Source organism: Squalius cephalus (assembly GCF_949319135.1).
Source record: "Squalius cephalus genome assembly, chromosome: 22".
Taxonomy (NCBI): Eukaryota; Metazoa; Chordata; class Actinopteri; order Cypriniformes; family Leuciscidae; genus Squalius; species Squalius cephalus.
The window spans coordinates 31273712-31292077 of record NC_137143.1 but is presented as its reverse complement, the minus strand read 5'-3'; the positions used below and the strand labels follow the sequence as shown (position 1 = coordinate 31292077).

The 18366-nt window shown below is 35.1% G+C and overlaps 1 protein-coding gene across 1 annotated transcript in view; it reads right to left on the bottom strand.

Moving 5' to 3' along the window:
• LOC307150541 (CLIP-associating protein 1) overlaps nt 1-18366 on the bottom strand; it is a 73536-nt gene that overhangs the window by 19313 nt on the left and 35857 nt on the right. The window contains exons 16-27 of the mRNA XM_079857881.1: nt 17301-17378; nt 15467-15634; nt 15333-15379; nt 13485-13655; nt 10337-10444; nt 9880-9918; nt 7808-7957; nt 5858-5965; nt 5055-5114; nt 3310-3413; nt 3176-3199; nt 1967-2211 (exon numbers count right to left, since the gene is read on the bottom strand). Coding sequence (XP_079714007.1) covers nt 1967-2211; nt 3176-3199; nt 3310-3413; nt 5055-5114; nt 5858-5965; nt 7808-7957; nt 9880-9918; nt 10337-10444; nt 13485-13655; nt 15333-15379; nt 15467-15634; nt 17301-17378 — 1302 coding nt within the window. The remainder of the gene's footprint in view (nt 1-1966; nt 2212-3175; nt 3200-3309; nt 3414-5054; nt 5115-5857; nt 5966-7807; nt 7958-9879; nt 9919-10336; nt 10445-13484; nt 13656-15332; nt 15380-15466; nt 15635-17300; nt 17379-18366) is intronic.

The following is an 18366-nucleotide window of genomic DNA, read 5'->3' as shown; positions in this document are numbered from 1 at the left end:
TGTCTTGTCTGCCATTTTTGTATTCCTTTGTAGTTTTTCTGTTATGGATTTTCGGTGCGCAACAGAAAAACTACAAAGGACTACAAAAATGGCAAATTAAAAGTCCCAATGACAAAACACAAAAAGGCAGGGAATACGTAACAAAAAATAAGACCATAAAAAATTTTGATACTTAATAAAATCCATTACTTTATAAAATAAACTTTACCTTAAAACAAACATTTAATATAATAAATTCAGCTAGTTGCCAAGGCAAGATTTCTCATTTTCATTTAGTTTCACTTAACAAAATAACTAAAAAATAAAACCATAAAAAAATGTTAATTAATACATTCATTACTTTATAAAATTAACGTTACCTGCAATAAAATAAAAAACTGAACATAATTTATCTCAGCTAGTTTCCAAGGTAACATTTCTCATTTAGTTTAACATGATAAATAACTAAAACCAAAACTGATATGAAAATATGTGTTAAAAACTATATAGACATTAAAAAAAAAAAAAAAAACTAATAAAAATTGGCTTTGGATAAAAGCGTTTGCTAAATGTATATATGTATGCAAATTTAAAAAAGTGCACCGAGATTTTGGCTAATTTTATTTTTTAATTAAAGAATTGGTTACACGATGTTGCACTTTAGAAATCCAACTAACTATAAGTAACTCTGCAACTACATGTCAACTAACTGTCATTAGAGTATTAGTAGGCTGTCTGCTTAAAGCAACACTATGGAACTTTTCCTCTGCGGTCCCCCTACAGGTTGGAAATGAAATTGAAAATGAAATTGTCCATTACCGCTGTCGTAAATCGTTTAGCCTACCGCAGCCTACTGTCGCACGCACAGCCACTGTTTATCCAGCACCGGCTTCACTGGAATGAACGATGTCCACAGATAAGGTAGAGTATGATGCATGATTTTATTAAAGTATGATGTATTGCGACATCAGAAACAAAGAAAAACAAAATAATGACTATTGTAACGCTTGACGTAAAGCAATTCAAATTTGTAGTTTTCTTATGTCTCATTAGAACTACAGAAACGTGACCCAATCTGGCAATCTCACATAGTGCAGTTATAGCCGATAAAGGGTCGCAAAGCGGAGGCATAAGTGCCGTTCACCCTGTTACGAGTTGATGAACCACTGAAACGATTTTGGAAACATTATTTTAAGGTAAAAAAATGGTACATAGTGTTGCTTTAATATCTGCTAACTCTTTATTTTGATGCTCCACAACAGACTTTCTACTGACTATAAGTAACTCTGCAACTACATGTCAACGTATTCTACTAACCCGAACCCTAACAGTCTACTAATAAATAATAAATGAAGTGTAATCACAGGGTTTGTGCAGATACTGTAAAATTAAATTCTAAGACTTTCAAGCACTACCTTTTTGGTTTTCAAGAACTACAATGAGAGATCTCGCTTATCAAACAATATCTTTATCATCTTTCAAAATTCTAAAAAAGGTTAGTAGATTAATAAAAATAAACCAATAAAACAAAATGGTAAAAATAAAGTGCAGCTCATGCAATGACTGCCGTAACTTTAACCATTGAAAGGATACTGTGACAAAGATATCGCTTTCCTTATTAAAACTGATTTTTCCCCCATTAATGTATGATTGACCTGAAGAATTAAAAGCTGTATCATATTCTTGGATATTTATATGAGCAATATCACGCTCATAGCCATGCGAAATTGCACTATATCTATATAAGACGGGCCGCAGCATTAATTTTGCGTGAAAATATTTTTTATTGATTAAATTAAACACTACTTTCACATATATTGTCTTTCAATAATTCAAGCACTTTTCATAAATATGGCTGTTCTCAAGGGGTTTTCCAGGACTTACATTTTAAAAAGTCAAAGTGCTATTCAAGTACTTTAAGTGCCCTACACGAACCCTGTAATGAATACATTTCTTCATAGTCATCAGTAGCTGGTCTCGCGTGTACCTGAGGACTCTCTGGCTCTTCAGGAGGTTCTGGAGTCCCAGCAACCCCTCTTTCCTCTCGGACCAGTTAGCGCTGGCGCAGTGGTTCAGGATCTCGGCCACGTCCTCCGTCTGACGCAGGTAATGTGGCATGGCACCGTTACGAGAGCTGAAGGAGAGTTCGGAGCACGCGCTGGACGCGTCGCTGTTCGCGTCGTCGTCGGAGTACATGCCGGGAGATTCGAACCGTCGTCGCATGGGTCTCTGCTACAGGACAGACAGAGACAGAGGAGTTACGAAACACGCTAGAGAAACAGCTTTCTAGGCTAAGGAACTAACATTCATTTAACAGAAAAAAGACATGCAAAGATTGATGCTCATGGATGTTTTTAAACAGTTACATGCATGTGTGTATACAGCAAGTGGCAGAAGTCAGAAGAAATAATTAAAAATGTACTTTAACATTCACGAGTTTGGGGTCAGTTAAGAAAATAATACGTTAATGCAAATAAATGCTGTTCTTTTGAACTTTCTATTCAATTATCTTGAAAAACAAAATGCAAAAATGCTATTTTAAATTTAAATGTAATAATATTTCACTGTTTTTACTGTATTTTCGATCAAATAAATGCAAATGCAGAGACTTCCTGCAAAAACGTAAAAAATTATTAATAACCTCAAACTTTTGAACTACAGTGTAAATACTTTGCTTGGAGAAAATGAATCCTGATTTTAATGATCATTAAAATTGTTTTTCATTGTGACATTGATATTATGACAATTAAGACAATCTATGCTAAAATTCTCACGTGTGTATCTTTACTATATTTGTATGAAATAATAGATATTATTGAATTGTTAAAGAAACCACTAAAACACTTTACAACAAGGTTTCATTAGTTAACATTAGTTAACTAAATTAGTTAAATGAACAATGTTTCTAAAGCTTTTATCAAAGTAAATGTGAATAACATAATTTACTAATCCATTATTAAAATCAAAAGTTGTATCTGTTAATATTATTTAATAGACCTGAACTAACAATGAACAGATGTAACCTTGAAGATGAATAAATACTGTAACAAATATATTGATCATTGTTAGTTAATGTTGATTTAAGCATTAACTAATTATGAAGTGTAACTGAAACCACAGATCAAATGAAATAATGATGATGTTGAATATTTTGACAGGGAATATAGACTCAATCAGGTGTCAATGATTCAATTACCTTATTCCTGGAGTCTCCTAAAAGCTGAAGATGTTCCAGACGAACGCAGAGGGAAAGTAAAGACAAAAACATCAGGAATATAATGACAGATGTTAATCAGACGCTCAGCGCTTATGCAGAGACGTGATTCTCACCAGAGCATCTGCCACGGCCGCCTCCACCTCAGTGCCCGTGTTCAAGATCCGCATGGCGTTCACAGACGCTGAGATACGGGCCTGATGGATGAGCCCGTAACGATCTGAGAGAGAGAGAGAGAGAGAGAGAGAGAGAGAGAGAGAGAGAGAGAGAGAGAGAGAGAGAGAGAGAGAGAGAGAGAGAGAGAGAGAGGAGAGAGAGAGGTCAGTAATGCCTCATGCTCTCAGAGGAGTTTAAAGAGCACATGCACATAAAAAGCACCATATATAAGAATAGAAAGAAAAAAAACATGCAGCATCTGTGTGAAATGTTTTTTTATAAGGAAAAAATAAAACACTCAAAATCATGACATGCTTCTTGTTCATTAGCATCACAGCACACAACTCTACAAATGCAAACTATAACATAAATTATTACCAAAAAAAAACAATACAAACAAAATTTGCATGTACAAAAATTTAAGGTAACACTGTTTTACAGTGTCATTGTTACATGTTATATGATGTAGTTACTATAAATTATGCATAATTACATGCAACTATCCCTAAACCAAACCCGGCAACACTTTATTTTACAGTGTCCTTGTTAAATATGTTACATGTACTTACCATAGTAATAACAGTAAATTATGCATAATTACATGCAACTAACCCTCAACCAAACCCTAATCCTATGGTAAGTACATGTAGTTGCTTAATATTACTCAGTACTTAAATATATAATTACTCTGTAACAATGACACCTTAAATAAAATAAAGTGTAACCAAATACAATCACTGAAAACTCAACAGTAAAAAACAACAACAGTAAAACTTTCAAAATTAAACACAGAAATATGTAATGACATCCAGCCGTCTCCAATCTAATTAAAACCTGGAAATAAAAAAAGTTTTAATATTTTTAAATTAATTAAATACATAAATAATAGTGAAATGAGTCAGAAATCTCAATAACTTATTACAACAAGGCCCCATTATTTAACTATAGTTAGTGCATTAACTTACAATGAGCAATACATTTGTTACAGTATTTATTAATATCTGTTAAAGTTAGTTAATAAAAGTTCATTTTAGCTCAGGTCCATAAAATAATAATAAGTTAAAATGAACTAGAAGTATTTTAATTGCTAGTTCATGTAACTAATGTTAACAAATGCAACCTTGTTGTAAAGGTTAACCAAAATCTCCTTATAAGTAATTCTAAAGTTTGCGTTCATGTTTTTTAACATTTAACAAAAAATAATTTTTTTTAACTAGTGCTCTCAGACTTTTACATTCCACTGTATATTACAATTATATAAAGACAAAAAAGACATAAAAAAAACAAAAACAAATACAGGCCAATGCGAATAATCTCACAATCTCCAAATATCTGATGATTAATTGGCCTGGCAATAATTTCAAAATAAAACACATTTCAAAATATAATATAAAATAAAATAAAGCAAAATAAAACAAAAAGTTACAATTTGGCAAAATAAGTGCAGTTCACATCCAGGAAAACTGAGCAGGTTTGATTCAGAGAAGAGTCAGTGAATGTAGATCTGTGATCGCGGTCTCTAGCGCCACCCTGTGGATGAGCTCGTGCACACAGGTCTCTACATGCACTGAATCATTCTGCTGAAACACACTCCAAACCTGGATGTGACTGACACACACACTTCTAAACAGGTTCAGCATGAGCCCTGTTAAATATATTAGTGATCTAGATTCTGGTGCCGTGACCCGGACCACATGCAAGTCACCTGTCAGCAGGACGTCACCCGCCGTCAGCGCGCTGGTGGAGCGAGAGTGTCTGTGGGATGCTGGGAAGGATCAGGAAGCAGGTGACACACATTTCAAAATCAAATCTTTAAATTAAAGGTGACCACATCACCTGAAAACAAGAACTCTTTATTCTTTTAGTTCATTAACACGCTTGGCTGAAAAATATTAAAGGGGTCATCGGATGCAAAATTCACTTTTATATGGTGTTTGCATATATATGTGTCTTAGCAGTGTGTGGACACAACACCATACAATGAAAAAAATCCATTCCCTCTTTTTTTAATCCTCAAAAAGCCTAAACACTCTCAATAATCAAGCCGTTTGGATTTTCTGATTTTTTGCTCCGCCCACGACCGCTGACAGACTGTCCCGTATTAGCATATTTCCCGTATTAGCATATTTACGACTCAGCCATTTGTATACTGTCCACCAAGGCATCACTTTACATGTCTTGTGTCGACACCCCACAGAAGAGAGAGATGGGATGGGGGTGAGCAGTTGCTCATTAACATTTAAAGAGACATGCACCGAAATGGGTCGCTGTTAACAGAGTTGTTTTTGAGGAGGTAAAAAGGGTGTTGTTTTACACAACCATTGAGGAATTTTAACCAAAGTATGTTACAAACTTTACATGAAGACCCTAAAGAATCATACCAACTTCTGCCATACCATCCAATGACCCCTTTAAGTATTTTTGTCATATCGTCCAGCCCTAGTTTAAGGGGAAGTGAAAGGCGATAGAGAACCATCACTCAAGCAGAGTCACTAGCGGGACTCTTACCCAGCGAACTGAACCCTCGAGCCGGGCTGGTGTCTCGACTGCTCTCCCGACTGGTGTCACGACTACAGCCCTGACTCATGCTGGGCCTCGGGATACGACTGCCCCGCACTAACACACACACACGCACACACACACACACGCACACAGCAGGAGTCAGCAGCACAGGACAGAGCAAAGACATGCAGGTGGAATTAGACAGTGAGGAGGAGACGACACATATTAACAGATCAGACTGTGAAGTGCAGTTTAAAATATATTCAAATTCAACTTCCTCTTTCCAGAAAATCATAAAAATATTACAAAAAATATTATACAAATATACATATATACAAATAATAAAATATAAATAATAATAATATTGTAATATTTTATTATTTTTATAATATTTTGATGATGATGATACAAAATTGATGATTTTCTTGAAAGCGGAAGTTGAATTTTAATATAAATAATAATAATCATATTGTAATATTACAATTCAACTTTCCCATTCAAGAATATCATACAAATATGACATAAATACATAACAAATATACAAATAATAAAATATTCTCATTTAAATTGAACTTCCCCTTTCAAGAAAATCATAAAAATATTAAATAAAATACATAAAAAAATAATAAAAATATTATTAAAATTCAACTCCCCCTTATAGAAAATAATAGAAAATAATATAGAAAAATATAGAAAATAATAAAAAATGTAAATAAAATACATACACAAATACAGTATTATTCTTATTTAAATAAAAATTCCCCTTTCAAGACACTCATACAAATATGACAAAATATATAATATCATACAAATAATAATAATATTAATATAATATGATAGTGATAGTAGTAGTAAACCTGTAATCATTAAAATTATTTAGAAATGAACAAACAAAACTAATAAGAAAAAAAACATTAAACTCATACAAGAACATACAAATAACAAAACAAAACAATAAAGTTTTTTTTGTTTTGCTCAAATCACAAACAATTGAATTTTTCCATATCAATCTTTGCAGGCCAGAAAATATAATGACACAAATGTATTTCACTGTCCGTCCGCAGTAAATGATGCTCATGTATTTCCACTGGGAACGACAACAAGACAAACTCAAACTAACAGCAGAAGAGCGGCAGATGTGTGTGTGTGTTCAGGCTCAGACACACTGTCAGGTACTTTCTGTCTAATCTCTTTATATTCACTCTGGAAATATCGACTGTGATCACATTAATATCCCGTCTGACAGACACACACAGTGACACTCACATTGATCTGGGACACACAAGTACATGGACTCCAGCGGCTCACATGAATAATGTGAAATCCAGTTTAGTTGCACAGTTTAAACCCAGATAAATAAAACTAATGTTGTGATGACGAGGAAGAGGTGCTGCAATAGATATTTGACACGCAGATATGAAGCACTTTACAATAAGGTTCATTAGTTAACATTAGTTAATGTATTAATTAACATGAACTAACAATGAGCAATACATTTGTTACAGTATTAGTTAATCTTTGTTAATGTTAGTTAATAAAAATACAGATGTTTGTTCATGTTAGTTCACAGTGCATTAACTAATGTTAACAAACACAACCTTTGATTTTAATCATGTATTAGTAAATGTTGAAATTAATATTAACTAGGATTAATAAATGCTGTAGAAGTATTGCTCATTCTTAGTTGATGTTAACTAAGGTAGTTAACTAATGTTAACTAATGAACCTTATTGTAAAGTGTCACCAAAAATTCCCTTTTGAAACTCCAAAAAGATTAAACAATTGTTTTTTCATTTTCTTCCTCTTCAGTGCAACAAATTGAAACTTGAATTGAATGTAAAGAAGTATTTAAAAAGCAGTCCAACATGTTAGCGGTTATGTGCTTTTATAAAAGTGCATCCGGCGTACCTCATTTGGATGAAAGCGTGTGCAGAATGAATAAATGTAACGCTTTACCGTCTCGCCCGCGGCTGGGACTCGTCTCTCGACTGCAGCCTTGACTCCGCGGGATCTTACAGCGCTTGACCGACGGCGTTCCAGTGGCTCGAGGGATTCTCCCGTAGGAATGACCCAAGAGCTTCCCAGGGGAACTAGAGCGACTGCCCGCTATAACACAGAGACATTTAACTTCAACAATGTTCTGTGGCTTGATTTATCAATTATCAGTGTTACTGTGAATATCTAAACAAAAGCTGATAGGACGACACATGCATTGAACACAGAAACAGAGGCTGTTTGAGGCAGAGACGGTCCACTCGTACATAAATAAATAACAGGAAACATAAGGGGTCATGATATGGATTTCTTCATTATTTTAATATGTTCTTTGAAGGCCCTATTTTAACGATCTAAGCTCATGGTCTAAGTTCACTTAGGGCGTCGGAATCCACTTTTGCTAGTTTAACGACGGGACAAATGGTCGACGCTCCTGGTGCATGGTCTCTATTCTCTTAATGAGTAATGAGTGTGTTTTGGGATTTACGTGCGTTAAACCAATTAGAGTCTCATCTCTCATTCCCTTTAAATGCCAGTTGCACTCGCACCATGGCGGATTCGCTATTTACATGACGGAATTTGATAGTGGAAAGACCGAACGCGTCTCCAGAGCGCAAACGGATCTGCTCGTGCGCAAGGTTAAAGTGCGCAAGCAGAACATCTACGGGACAAGCCGGATTCACCATATCTTTATGTACACAATAATAATCTTTTACATTGTAATCCTTTTATTTGAAGTATTTGGCATGTGTGTGTGCTGATGTGCGTCCCTGTGTGTGTAATAAGCAGAGTGTACTCGCGTTGTGGACCCGCCTATAGGCGCACATCACTAACACGCTCTTTAAATAACAATAAAATATATTGCCATTGACTTTAGACCAGGTTTCAGTCAGTCAATGGCTCAGTCTATTTCTGTTCCTCAAAATAGCAACACTCCAACAATGCGCCAGAACACACCTCGTTCTCAGACCAGCAGCCCATGGGCGCAAATGCATTTGCTATTTAAACAACAGCAGGACGTGAAAATGATAATTGCGTCGGGCTGCAACTAGCAAAAAACACTTGCGCCGCGCTTGCCGCTGCATTGCGTCGGGTGTAAGATAGGGCCCAAAATGTTAATTATGTATTATTGTTATTTTGCACAGAAATACATTATTTTCAACCTTCATTCTGAGCCTCTGTCTGAAATTAAGCGTCGGCTATCAGGAAACAATATCAGCTGTGTAAAGTGTTTTGAAAACATTATCCATATAAAACCGTCATTTACAGACGTGGCATTATGACATCGTTTACTTATATTTGTGATGCAGCTGCTGTCAGATCCAGTAAAGTTTGTTTCTTTGAGAACTCTTCATTACACTGTGCCTCATTTACGAAACAATCTGCTGTCAAACGCTCCGAACAAACATATAATTATCAGACACGATCTGAGACGCCATTAAAATAAACCATCCACTTGTTTCTGATGCTGGGATGTACAGAGACGCAAACGAGTCACATCGACACTCACATCCAGTGAAGGCAAAAGTCATCCGTTAAGCAACTGAACACCAGTGGGCGGAGCCTATGGTGCGATGATGTATATGTAAACTATGTAAACTATTGGTCGATATCTTTAGTTTTAATTTTTATTTAGGTGCTTATTTCAGTTAGTAGAAAAGGCAGCATTTCAAAATTTTGATTAGTGTTCAAATCTTTCATATTATATTTATATTTAATTTCAGCTTTGTTTCAATTAAAAAAATTTATTTCAATAGTTTTCGTTAACAATAACAACACTGGCTTGAAATAACAAACTGTGGGCGTTACCAAGATGGACGCCGAGTGAACTGACTCGCCTTAAAGGGACTTTCATAAAAGGGACTCTCAAAAACGGGGATACAGTATGACAGTGAATAACACTAATGAGCAGTGGCTGAACACAGACTGAATCAATGGCAGCAGTTCAGTGAACAACAGTGAGCGCCTGTCACAGTGGATCATGCTTTCATGACGGGACACATGCAGGCGGGAATCCGTGTTTTACTCCATACCGTGAGTTTTACCCCCCACTGGATTAGCAGATCTGGATCCTTGATGCGGGACAGTGAAGAGAGTCAATGAAACTACATTACCCATGATTCAATGCACAGGACACGCTCAACATCAGCATGATCTACCACTGACTGTTGCATGAGCAACGATATAAAAAGTGCGCTGATGTTTATGATGTGGCACACAAAGAGAATATGGAGTTCATATCTCTTCATTACGAAGGACGTAAACCAAAAACACATAAAAAAGCCACATTATACCGGAGTATAATGTATATTACACTGCAGCCAATGAAATTAATGCATACTGTATATCTATTGATAATGGCTTATAATTTATTTATTTTAATGTCTCTATGATATTTATATAATTTCTCTGTGAAGTGTAATTTATTGATAAACATAATTAATGATTTGCTTTGTTGGCCAAAGCAGGATGATGTAACTGCAAACTCACGTTGTGATTGGGACACAGCTTTGGCTCGGCTCCTCCCCCTGCTGTCCGTCACAGAAGCTCCGCCCCCAGAAGCCTTCTCTGAACTCTGCCGTCTCGTTCGCACACGACCTGACAGAGAAAAATACAGAAGAGTAAAACAATGGATGAGCAAACTTCAAAATTTATTGAATTTATTATATTATTTTATATATATATATATATATATATATATATATATATATAATGTATTTATAACAAAATGTATTTAATGTATTATCTCTATATATATACATATATATAATTAAATCATATATATATATATATATACACACAATTTAATTATATATATAATTTATTTATATTTTATTTATATTAAACTTCATTATCATTTAACTGTGCAAACTGATGCATACATACACAAAACACCATTACAAAACCTAAACACACGACTCCTTATACTCAACAAGCCCGAACTGGACAGAGACGCTGTGAAGACTCATGCTGACCGACATAAACATGACCAAACTGCTTATTCCAACAGGTATATTCACATAAACACTGGATAATGTTGTATCTAAAAGTTTTATGTAATATTATGTCACTTATTTCTCAAATGTTGACACTTCACCTCACTGTCTAGTAGCCACACTAGCCAATGAACTACAACATCTGAGAGTGTCATCAGTGTACGTCTCAAACTTTTCAACACAAAACAGAGTGATAAAGACAGAGTAGGACAATGAGACACAAACCTGTGCACACGTACACACACACACATCTTACATCTTACCCTCTACATTACCAGCGGCATCTTTGAGCAAATAAGAGCAGAAGTACAACAGCATCAGCGCGTGTCAGACAGCGGGTCAGAAATGGGTTTGGGATCATGCAGGAAGTGCCTTATTCTCTTAAACACCTTCATATGAACATGTGCATGAACTTATGTGGAGTCTTTCAAAATTATAGATTAAAATGCCTGAATTTATTATCCTAACACATAAATATATTTATGTCAATCACATAAATAACAATTAAATAATGAAATAAAAGTAACAGTCCTTGAACACAAAAACAAAATACAATATTGTATGTTTAATATAATTTGTCTGCTGTCATGCATAACATTACAATAATAAATGTACACTTTTGGGCAATTCAACATTATATGATTCACTTTTATAAGTCAAAAAAGGCTCAAATGTCTAACACTAGGCATTAAACTTATGTCTAGTGACTTTATAGGTCAACTGAATCAAAATGTTTAATTTGATCATTTGTAAACTCATTAAATAATGTGATATTTGAGGTATACATTTTAAATAAAACTTAATAGATATTTACAGTTAATGTCCTTTCATTATGTATGTATATATATATATATATATATATATATATATATATATGAAGAGTTCAGATGCAAAAGCCTCTAAGTGCCATCTGAAATTTTCTTCTAGAATGATCATTTTTATCAAGCTTGTATGTTTAAGTTTAGTAATTTCACTTAAAGTGTAAGTTGCAGGTTAAATTTTTCACGAAGTAATGCAATGTGTTTATTAAACATAAAGATAAGAACCGCCCACCATTGTTTTTTATACCAAAATGCTGATATAATATGAAAAGTTGGCACTTTTAACAGTGGTTTTAACCGCTCCCGCTGCCTTCCACTAGATGGGGCGTGACGTCATAAGAGGAACTCACTAGTAGAGTGACCGTACGCTTGCAGCTATATTCGCCTTACATAACTTCAGAAAAGTTGGTTGTATGTTTTATTTGATAAAAAAATTATGGATAAAATAACTCCATTGTAAACATACTCGTGTGTGCTTGACTTCAAGGGGACCGTGATCCTGCCTGAAATGAGAATAAGCTATTCGCAAAACAAACGGGTTCAGGCACGTCAGATCAGCCGGTCGCAGGTCGAGCTGTTGCACTAAACTCCAAACCGCTTTCACCTCACGGCAGCACACACTCTCCACTGCTGATAGCCCACACAAACACAGTGATGGGGACATCGATCTCTCTTTTTCTTTTCTGACAATAAACATCGCTAATTAAATCGTGAGAAATTGATAACGCGTGGACTGAGGAAGGGTATTACATGACGTTTGAGGCGTCGATGAGACTAGCGATTTGTGCAGTGTGTGCATCTCTAACGTTGCAGGCTTGCAGCTCTGATTTGGACTGACTTACTGTAAGTAAATAATGTCTTCAGTCGTTGTCCCTCCTTGCTATTCTACATGACGGCAATATTTTGAAAAGACTCGCTTGTTCCGTTATATTATCCGGGTTAAGTTTGCACCAGGCTCTAACGTAGCTAACGTTACTCACCTGGCCAACCCTCCACTCATTCTCCTCACACCAAGCATTAATAACTCTTTGAGTGCCATGGCTCCCCTCTCTCACGCCTGACCAGTTAAAAATTGTAGGGCTGTGGTCCATAAAGAATTTGATGGTTTCACACATCCTCAGTCATTCTCCAAATAGCCATAATACAGTAGGAATCTAGCAGAGTATGGGTTGCGAGTTCCTCTTATGACGTCATCACCCAGTAACTGAAAAAACACGCTACCTTTGAAGAAACCCCAATAAATGTTATTTTAACGCATTTTAAGACAGAAATAATTAAATATATACATATAGAGCACTTTAATTTACACATTAATTGACTGTGGTGGTTAACCTGCAACTTACACTTTAAATGACAATGAAAATTACCTATTAATTGTCATTTAAGTGAAATTACTGAACTTAAATGTACAAGCTTGATAAAAATGATCATTCTAGAAGAAAATTTCAGATGGCACTTAGAGGCTTTTGCATCTGAACTCTTCATATATATATAGATAGATATACTGTATATATATATACACACACACACATATATATATATATATATATATATATATATATACATAAATTCACCACTTCAAATGTTGACTACTGTATGTATGTATATATATATATATATATTTATTTATTTTATTTTTTTTTTTATTTTTTTTTTGTAATATACTATTTTAATAATTTTATTGTATTTAATTTCATAATTACAAGACCAAAAAAACAGTGTCTTAAATGCCCCCTCATCACCAGATCGTTTGTCTCTCTACATCAGTATTGACTGCTCTTCATCTGTGTAAATGCGTGTGTTTTGTGTTGGCTGTTTTACCCAGCGAGGCGTAGGAGCCGGGCGGCAGTGCCGTGGCAGAGCTGAAGGGGGCAGCAGCGGGTACAGTGGGCATTCGTGATTTGGCACTGGCTGCAGCGTTAACATCGACATCACTGCGAGAGCGCTGGAGTGAGCCGGACGAAGACGACGCGCGAGAACTCACGACTTTAGCTGAGAGAGAACGAGAGACAATTACTGTGTGTATGAACAAAAATACATCAATTTAAACTACCGGTCAAAAGTTTTTTTTAAAGAAGTCTATTCTGTTCACCAAGGCTGCGAATATTTAATCAAAAATACAGTGAAAATTGTGAAATATTATTACAATTTTAAAAAGCTGTCTTCTATGTGAATATATACTAAAATTGTATTAATTTCTGTGATCAAAGCTGAATTTTCAGCATCATTACTCCAGTCTTCAGTGTCACATGATCCTTCAGAAATCACTCTAATATGATGATTTGATGCTCAAGAAACATTTATGATTATTATCAGTGTTGGAAACAGTTGAGCTGCTTTTGTGGAAACCTTGATATGATTTACAAAGAAAATAGAAATGATATTTAAAGTAATGTTTATTTAGCAAAGACACATTAAATTGATCAAAAGTGACAGTAAAGACATTTATAATGTTACAAAAGATTATATTTCAAACAAATGCTGTTCTTTTGAACTTTCTATTTATCAAAGAATCCTGAAAAAATGTATCACAGTTTCCACAAAAATATGAAGCAGCACAAGTGTTTTCAACCTTGATAATAATACAACCATTAATAATAATTGATCACCAATAATAATGTTAGAATGTAATGATGCTGAAAATTCAGCTTTGATCACAGGAAAAACAACAACAACATTTTACAATATATTCCATAAGAAGTCTCTGGAAGCTTGTTTCCGCCACAGGATAAAACATTTTAAAAGATAATTGTGACTTTTTATCTCACAATTGCGAGTTTACATCTCGCAGTTCTGACTTTATTTCTCAGAATTGCGTGAAATAAAGTCGCAATTGTGTGTTATAAAGTCAGAATTTCGAGATATAAAGTCAGAGTTTCGAAATATAAAGTCAGAATTGCGTGAAATAAAGTCGCAATTGTGTTTTATAAAGTCAGAATTCTGACTTTATAATTAGATTTTTTTTTTACTTTATAACACATAATTGCGAGTTTATATCTCGCAATTCTGACATCTTTTCTCAGAATTGTGAGATATACCGTAAACTCACAATTGTGAGATATAAAGTCCAATTCTAAGGAAAAAAAAGACGGACTTTTTTTTTTTTTTTTTTTTACCTCAGAGTAGTTTATATCTCACATTTCTGACTTTATAACACGCAATTGCGACTTTATATCATGCAATTCTGACTTTATATCTCCCAATTGCGTGTTATAAAGTCAGAATTGCGAGATATAAACATGCAATTCTGAGAAAAAAAGTCCGAATTTCAAGTATATTTCTCGCAATTGCGAGTTTATATTTCATAATTCTGACTTTATAACACAATTGTAAGAAAAAAAGTCAGAATTGTGAGATTAAAAAGCCGCAATTACCTTTTTTATTTTTCACTCTGTGGCGGAAACAAGCTTCCATAGAAGACAGCTATTGACAGCTAATATTTCAAATATTAGTTTTTTCCAGTAAAAACTATTTTTACAGTATTTTTGATCAAATAAAGGCAGCATCGGTGAGCAGAAGAGAAGAGACTTCTTTCAACATTTAAAAATCTCAATTATTCCAACCTTCTGACTGGTAGTGTATTCAACATGACATCTAACAGATACACGAAAACAATGCTAATAGTCTCGAAACTACTGTTATACAGCGGGGAAAGAGGTATATTCTCACTTCTGCTCAAGTTGCTCCCGACGGGTGTTTTAGCAGAAAGAGGCCGACTGCGAAAGACAAAAAGAGTGAGTATGAAAACAGCTCATGAACACACTAAAGAGTGTTTAATAAAAGGGCTGAAGAGCGTCTCTCACTTCAGACTCTCCTGCGAGCTGGAGGACGAGCGGTCCGACTGAGGCAGAGACATGACGCTGTCCGAGCTCTTCAGGTGAGACTGGAGCGCTTTCTGATAGGTCAGTTCCAGCGCCTGGAACAGATGCTCCGCCTCCTTACTGAAGTGGGCGTGAAAACCCCAGTAACATCTGGAATAAAACAGGATTCGTGCAGATACTGTAAAATTCAATTCCAGGACTTCTCATTCAAGCACTACTTTATTGTTTTTTTTCAAGGACAAGGACATTTATCTAACAATATCTTTCTATATTATCTTTTAAGGCGAGACAGGGCAAAAACATCTTTTTTTTTTTTACTGGTCAATTTTTAGATTTTTGGATATTTGTCTTCAATAACATGTCGTCTTTCAGACTGTGGTGAAAAAAAGTCTGAAATACACATTTAGGTCTTTATTTTACTACACTTGTTCTGTTTGCGTCTGTAGATTTCTCATAAATTCAACAAAAGTTGGCGTTCTTAATCATCCCAATGCTCTGCGATCGCTGCCGGCACCCTGTCATCACACACACCGTTAGAAAGCTCTCTCTCTCCTGTACAATCCTGTCAGATCCAAATATGGTCATTACCTTTTTATCAGCAACCAATCGTGAAAGTAAAAGGGCTGAATGCGCAATCTCATTGGCTGATGATAAATCTTTAAAGCCCGTTTTCTCAAAATGACTTTTCTCTCCGAAATCTCCACTTCAGTAGCACCGATATACACCAAAATTTCCAGTCTTGTACCGAGTTATATTATGAAGACATTTACAGAGGGACTTGTAAATATATTATTCCTAGCATGATTTATATAACATGTTATTCCAAAAAACATGGCGAAAATCATTTTTTTAAGGCTATTGACAGTATATTCTGATTTACAGGATAACAAAAGTAGATATCCATCTAATTTTTTCCCCATCTAATATGTGAACACAATGAAAAAATAATTTTGAACCTGGCTTTATCCAATACTCAGATTGCGTTTTTTAAAATATATGCAAATCAGCGCATATTTAATTAGATATTGCCTAATTTGCATATTTAAACATTAAATTACAGAAAACTTGTAATACATTTTTTCCTCATCTTAATGTAGGTAATCAACTGGGAAAGTTTCATGGTGATATCTGCCTGTAGTGTCTCGCCTTAAAATCTAAAAAAGGTAAATAGATAAATAAAAATAAACTAATAAAGCAAATAAAGTGCAGCAGATGCAAAGACTGCGGTAACTTTAACCAATGAAAGGATACTATAACAAAGATATCGCTTTCCTCTTTCAAACTGTTTTTTTCTCCCATGAATATATGATTGACTTGAAGAATAAAAGCTGTATCATATACGTGGATATTTACGGTATATGAGCAATATCATGCTCATAGCCATGCTAAATGCCTCTATGTCTATATCAGACGGGCCGCAGCATTAATCTTGTGTGAAAATATAGTTTTATCAATACACAATTTACATTTAAATTTATTGTCTTTCAATAATTCCAGCACTTTTTAAGCACTTCTTCATAAAAATGGCTGTTTTCAAGGGTTTTCCAGGACTTAAATTTCAAAAAGTACTTTAAGCACCTTGTATGAACCCTGATAAAATGATCAAAACATTCACTCAGATTACAGCTAGCAGACTAAATAATACCGAGTCATTGGAAACTGAGAGAGAAGTGTGATGCACAGCATATCAATGACCACATTGATATCAGCCGATATTTACATTATTTATTTTTTAAGTGTCAGTAGTGTCTGATATTAGGAGTCGATTATATAAGAGCTTATTTCATTGGTATAGCACATATGAAGAATCGCTCACTTTCTAGCAACTGATCTGGCCTCAGAGTCGGCGTCGTGAACTCCTTTCTTAATGGTTTCCATCAGGACGGCGATGTTCCTGAAGAGTAGAGAAGATAAAAACGAGTTTCAGTGTGATAAAAACAGTGAGTCCATTCAAGCGAGCAGCCAAACCTCCACCACAGCAGAACATGAGCCCAAATCAATGAATCGGCTGTCCCTGCAGACCTCCTGAAACACGATTCTCCATCCATTAACCCAGAAGTGCTGGCGAAGCCGATCAGACACTGCCGTGCCGAACATATGCAGGATTATCAAGGACGTCACTGTGATTCTGATGAGCTCATGAAGGCTTGTGACCCTTTATAAGATGATCCTCTCCTGAGAATCCAGATAGTCATTGTATCGCCATCGGGTTTCATAAATGGGGCAGAACAAGTGATCTGCTCAAAGTCAAGAGTGAAGTCGATTTGAAACTGTAGTTTGTCAAGCTACAAGCCATTTAATATAGATAAACCACAACTAAACTAACAGTTACTAACAAAAAGTGGCTTTTCAGTAGGGCTACTGAGTTTTGTGAACCGGATCAAATGATTATTTGAACAAAGATTTACTCAAAAGAACCAGGGCCCGGTTCCCCAAAGCGTTCTTATCTCTAAGTAGTTCTTAACCTATTCCTTAACCTCTCTCTTAACGTTATGGCACGATTCCCGACACGTTCGTACGCTAAGTATATCTTCTGTAAGTCACACTTTCGTAAGGTTGGTCTGGACCACTCTTAGCTTTACCTTATCACTGTTGCACGTCTATATGAATATAATTCTGAAGTTTTAATACAGACAGACAGTGTTCAATTAGGCTAATTCAAGTGTTTTCATGCAAAGAATAAAATTGTCATTACACTGATTGTTGTTAGATTTTTAATTATATTATTATACAATATTATTAATTTAATTAAAAAGCGCTTTTAAAGGCCAGTGAAAGCATAGGCTACTGTCAGTTAAGTCCTATGCGGACGCTAATATTGTTTCTCATGGGCTCGTCCGGTATTTTAAACATTTACAGGGGTAAGTCGGTGATTTTAGTGC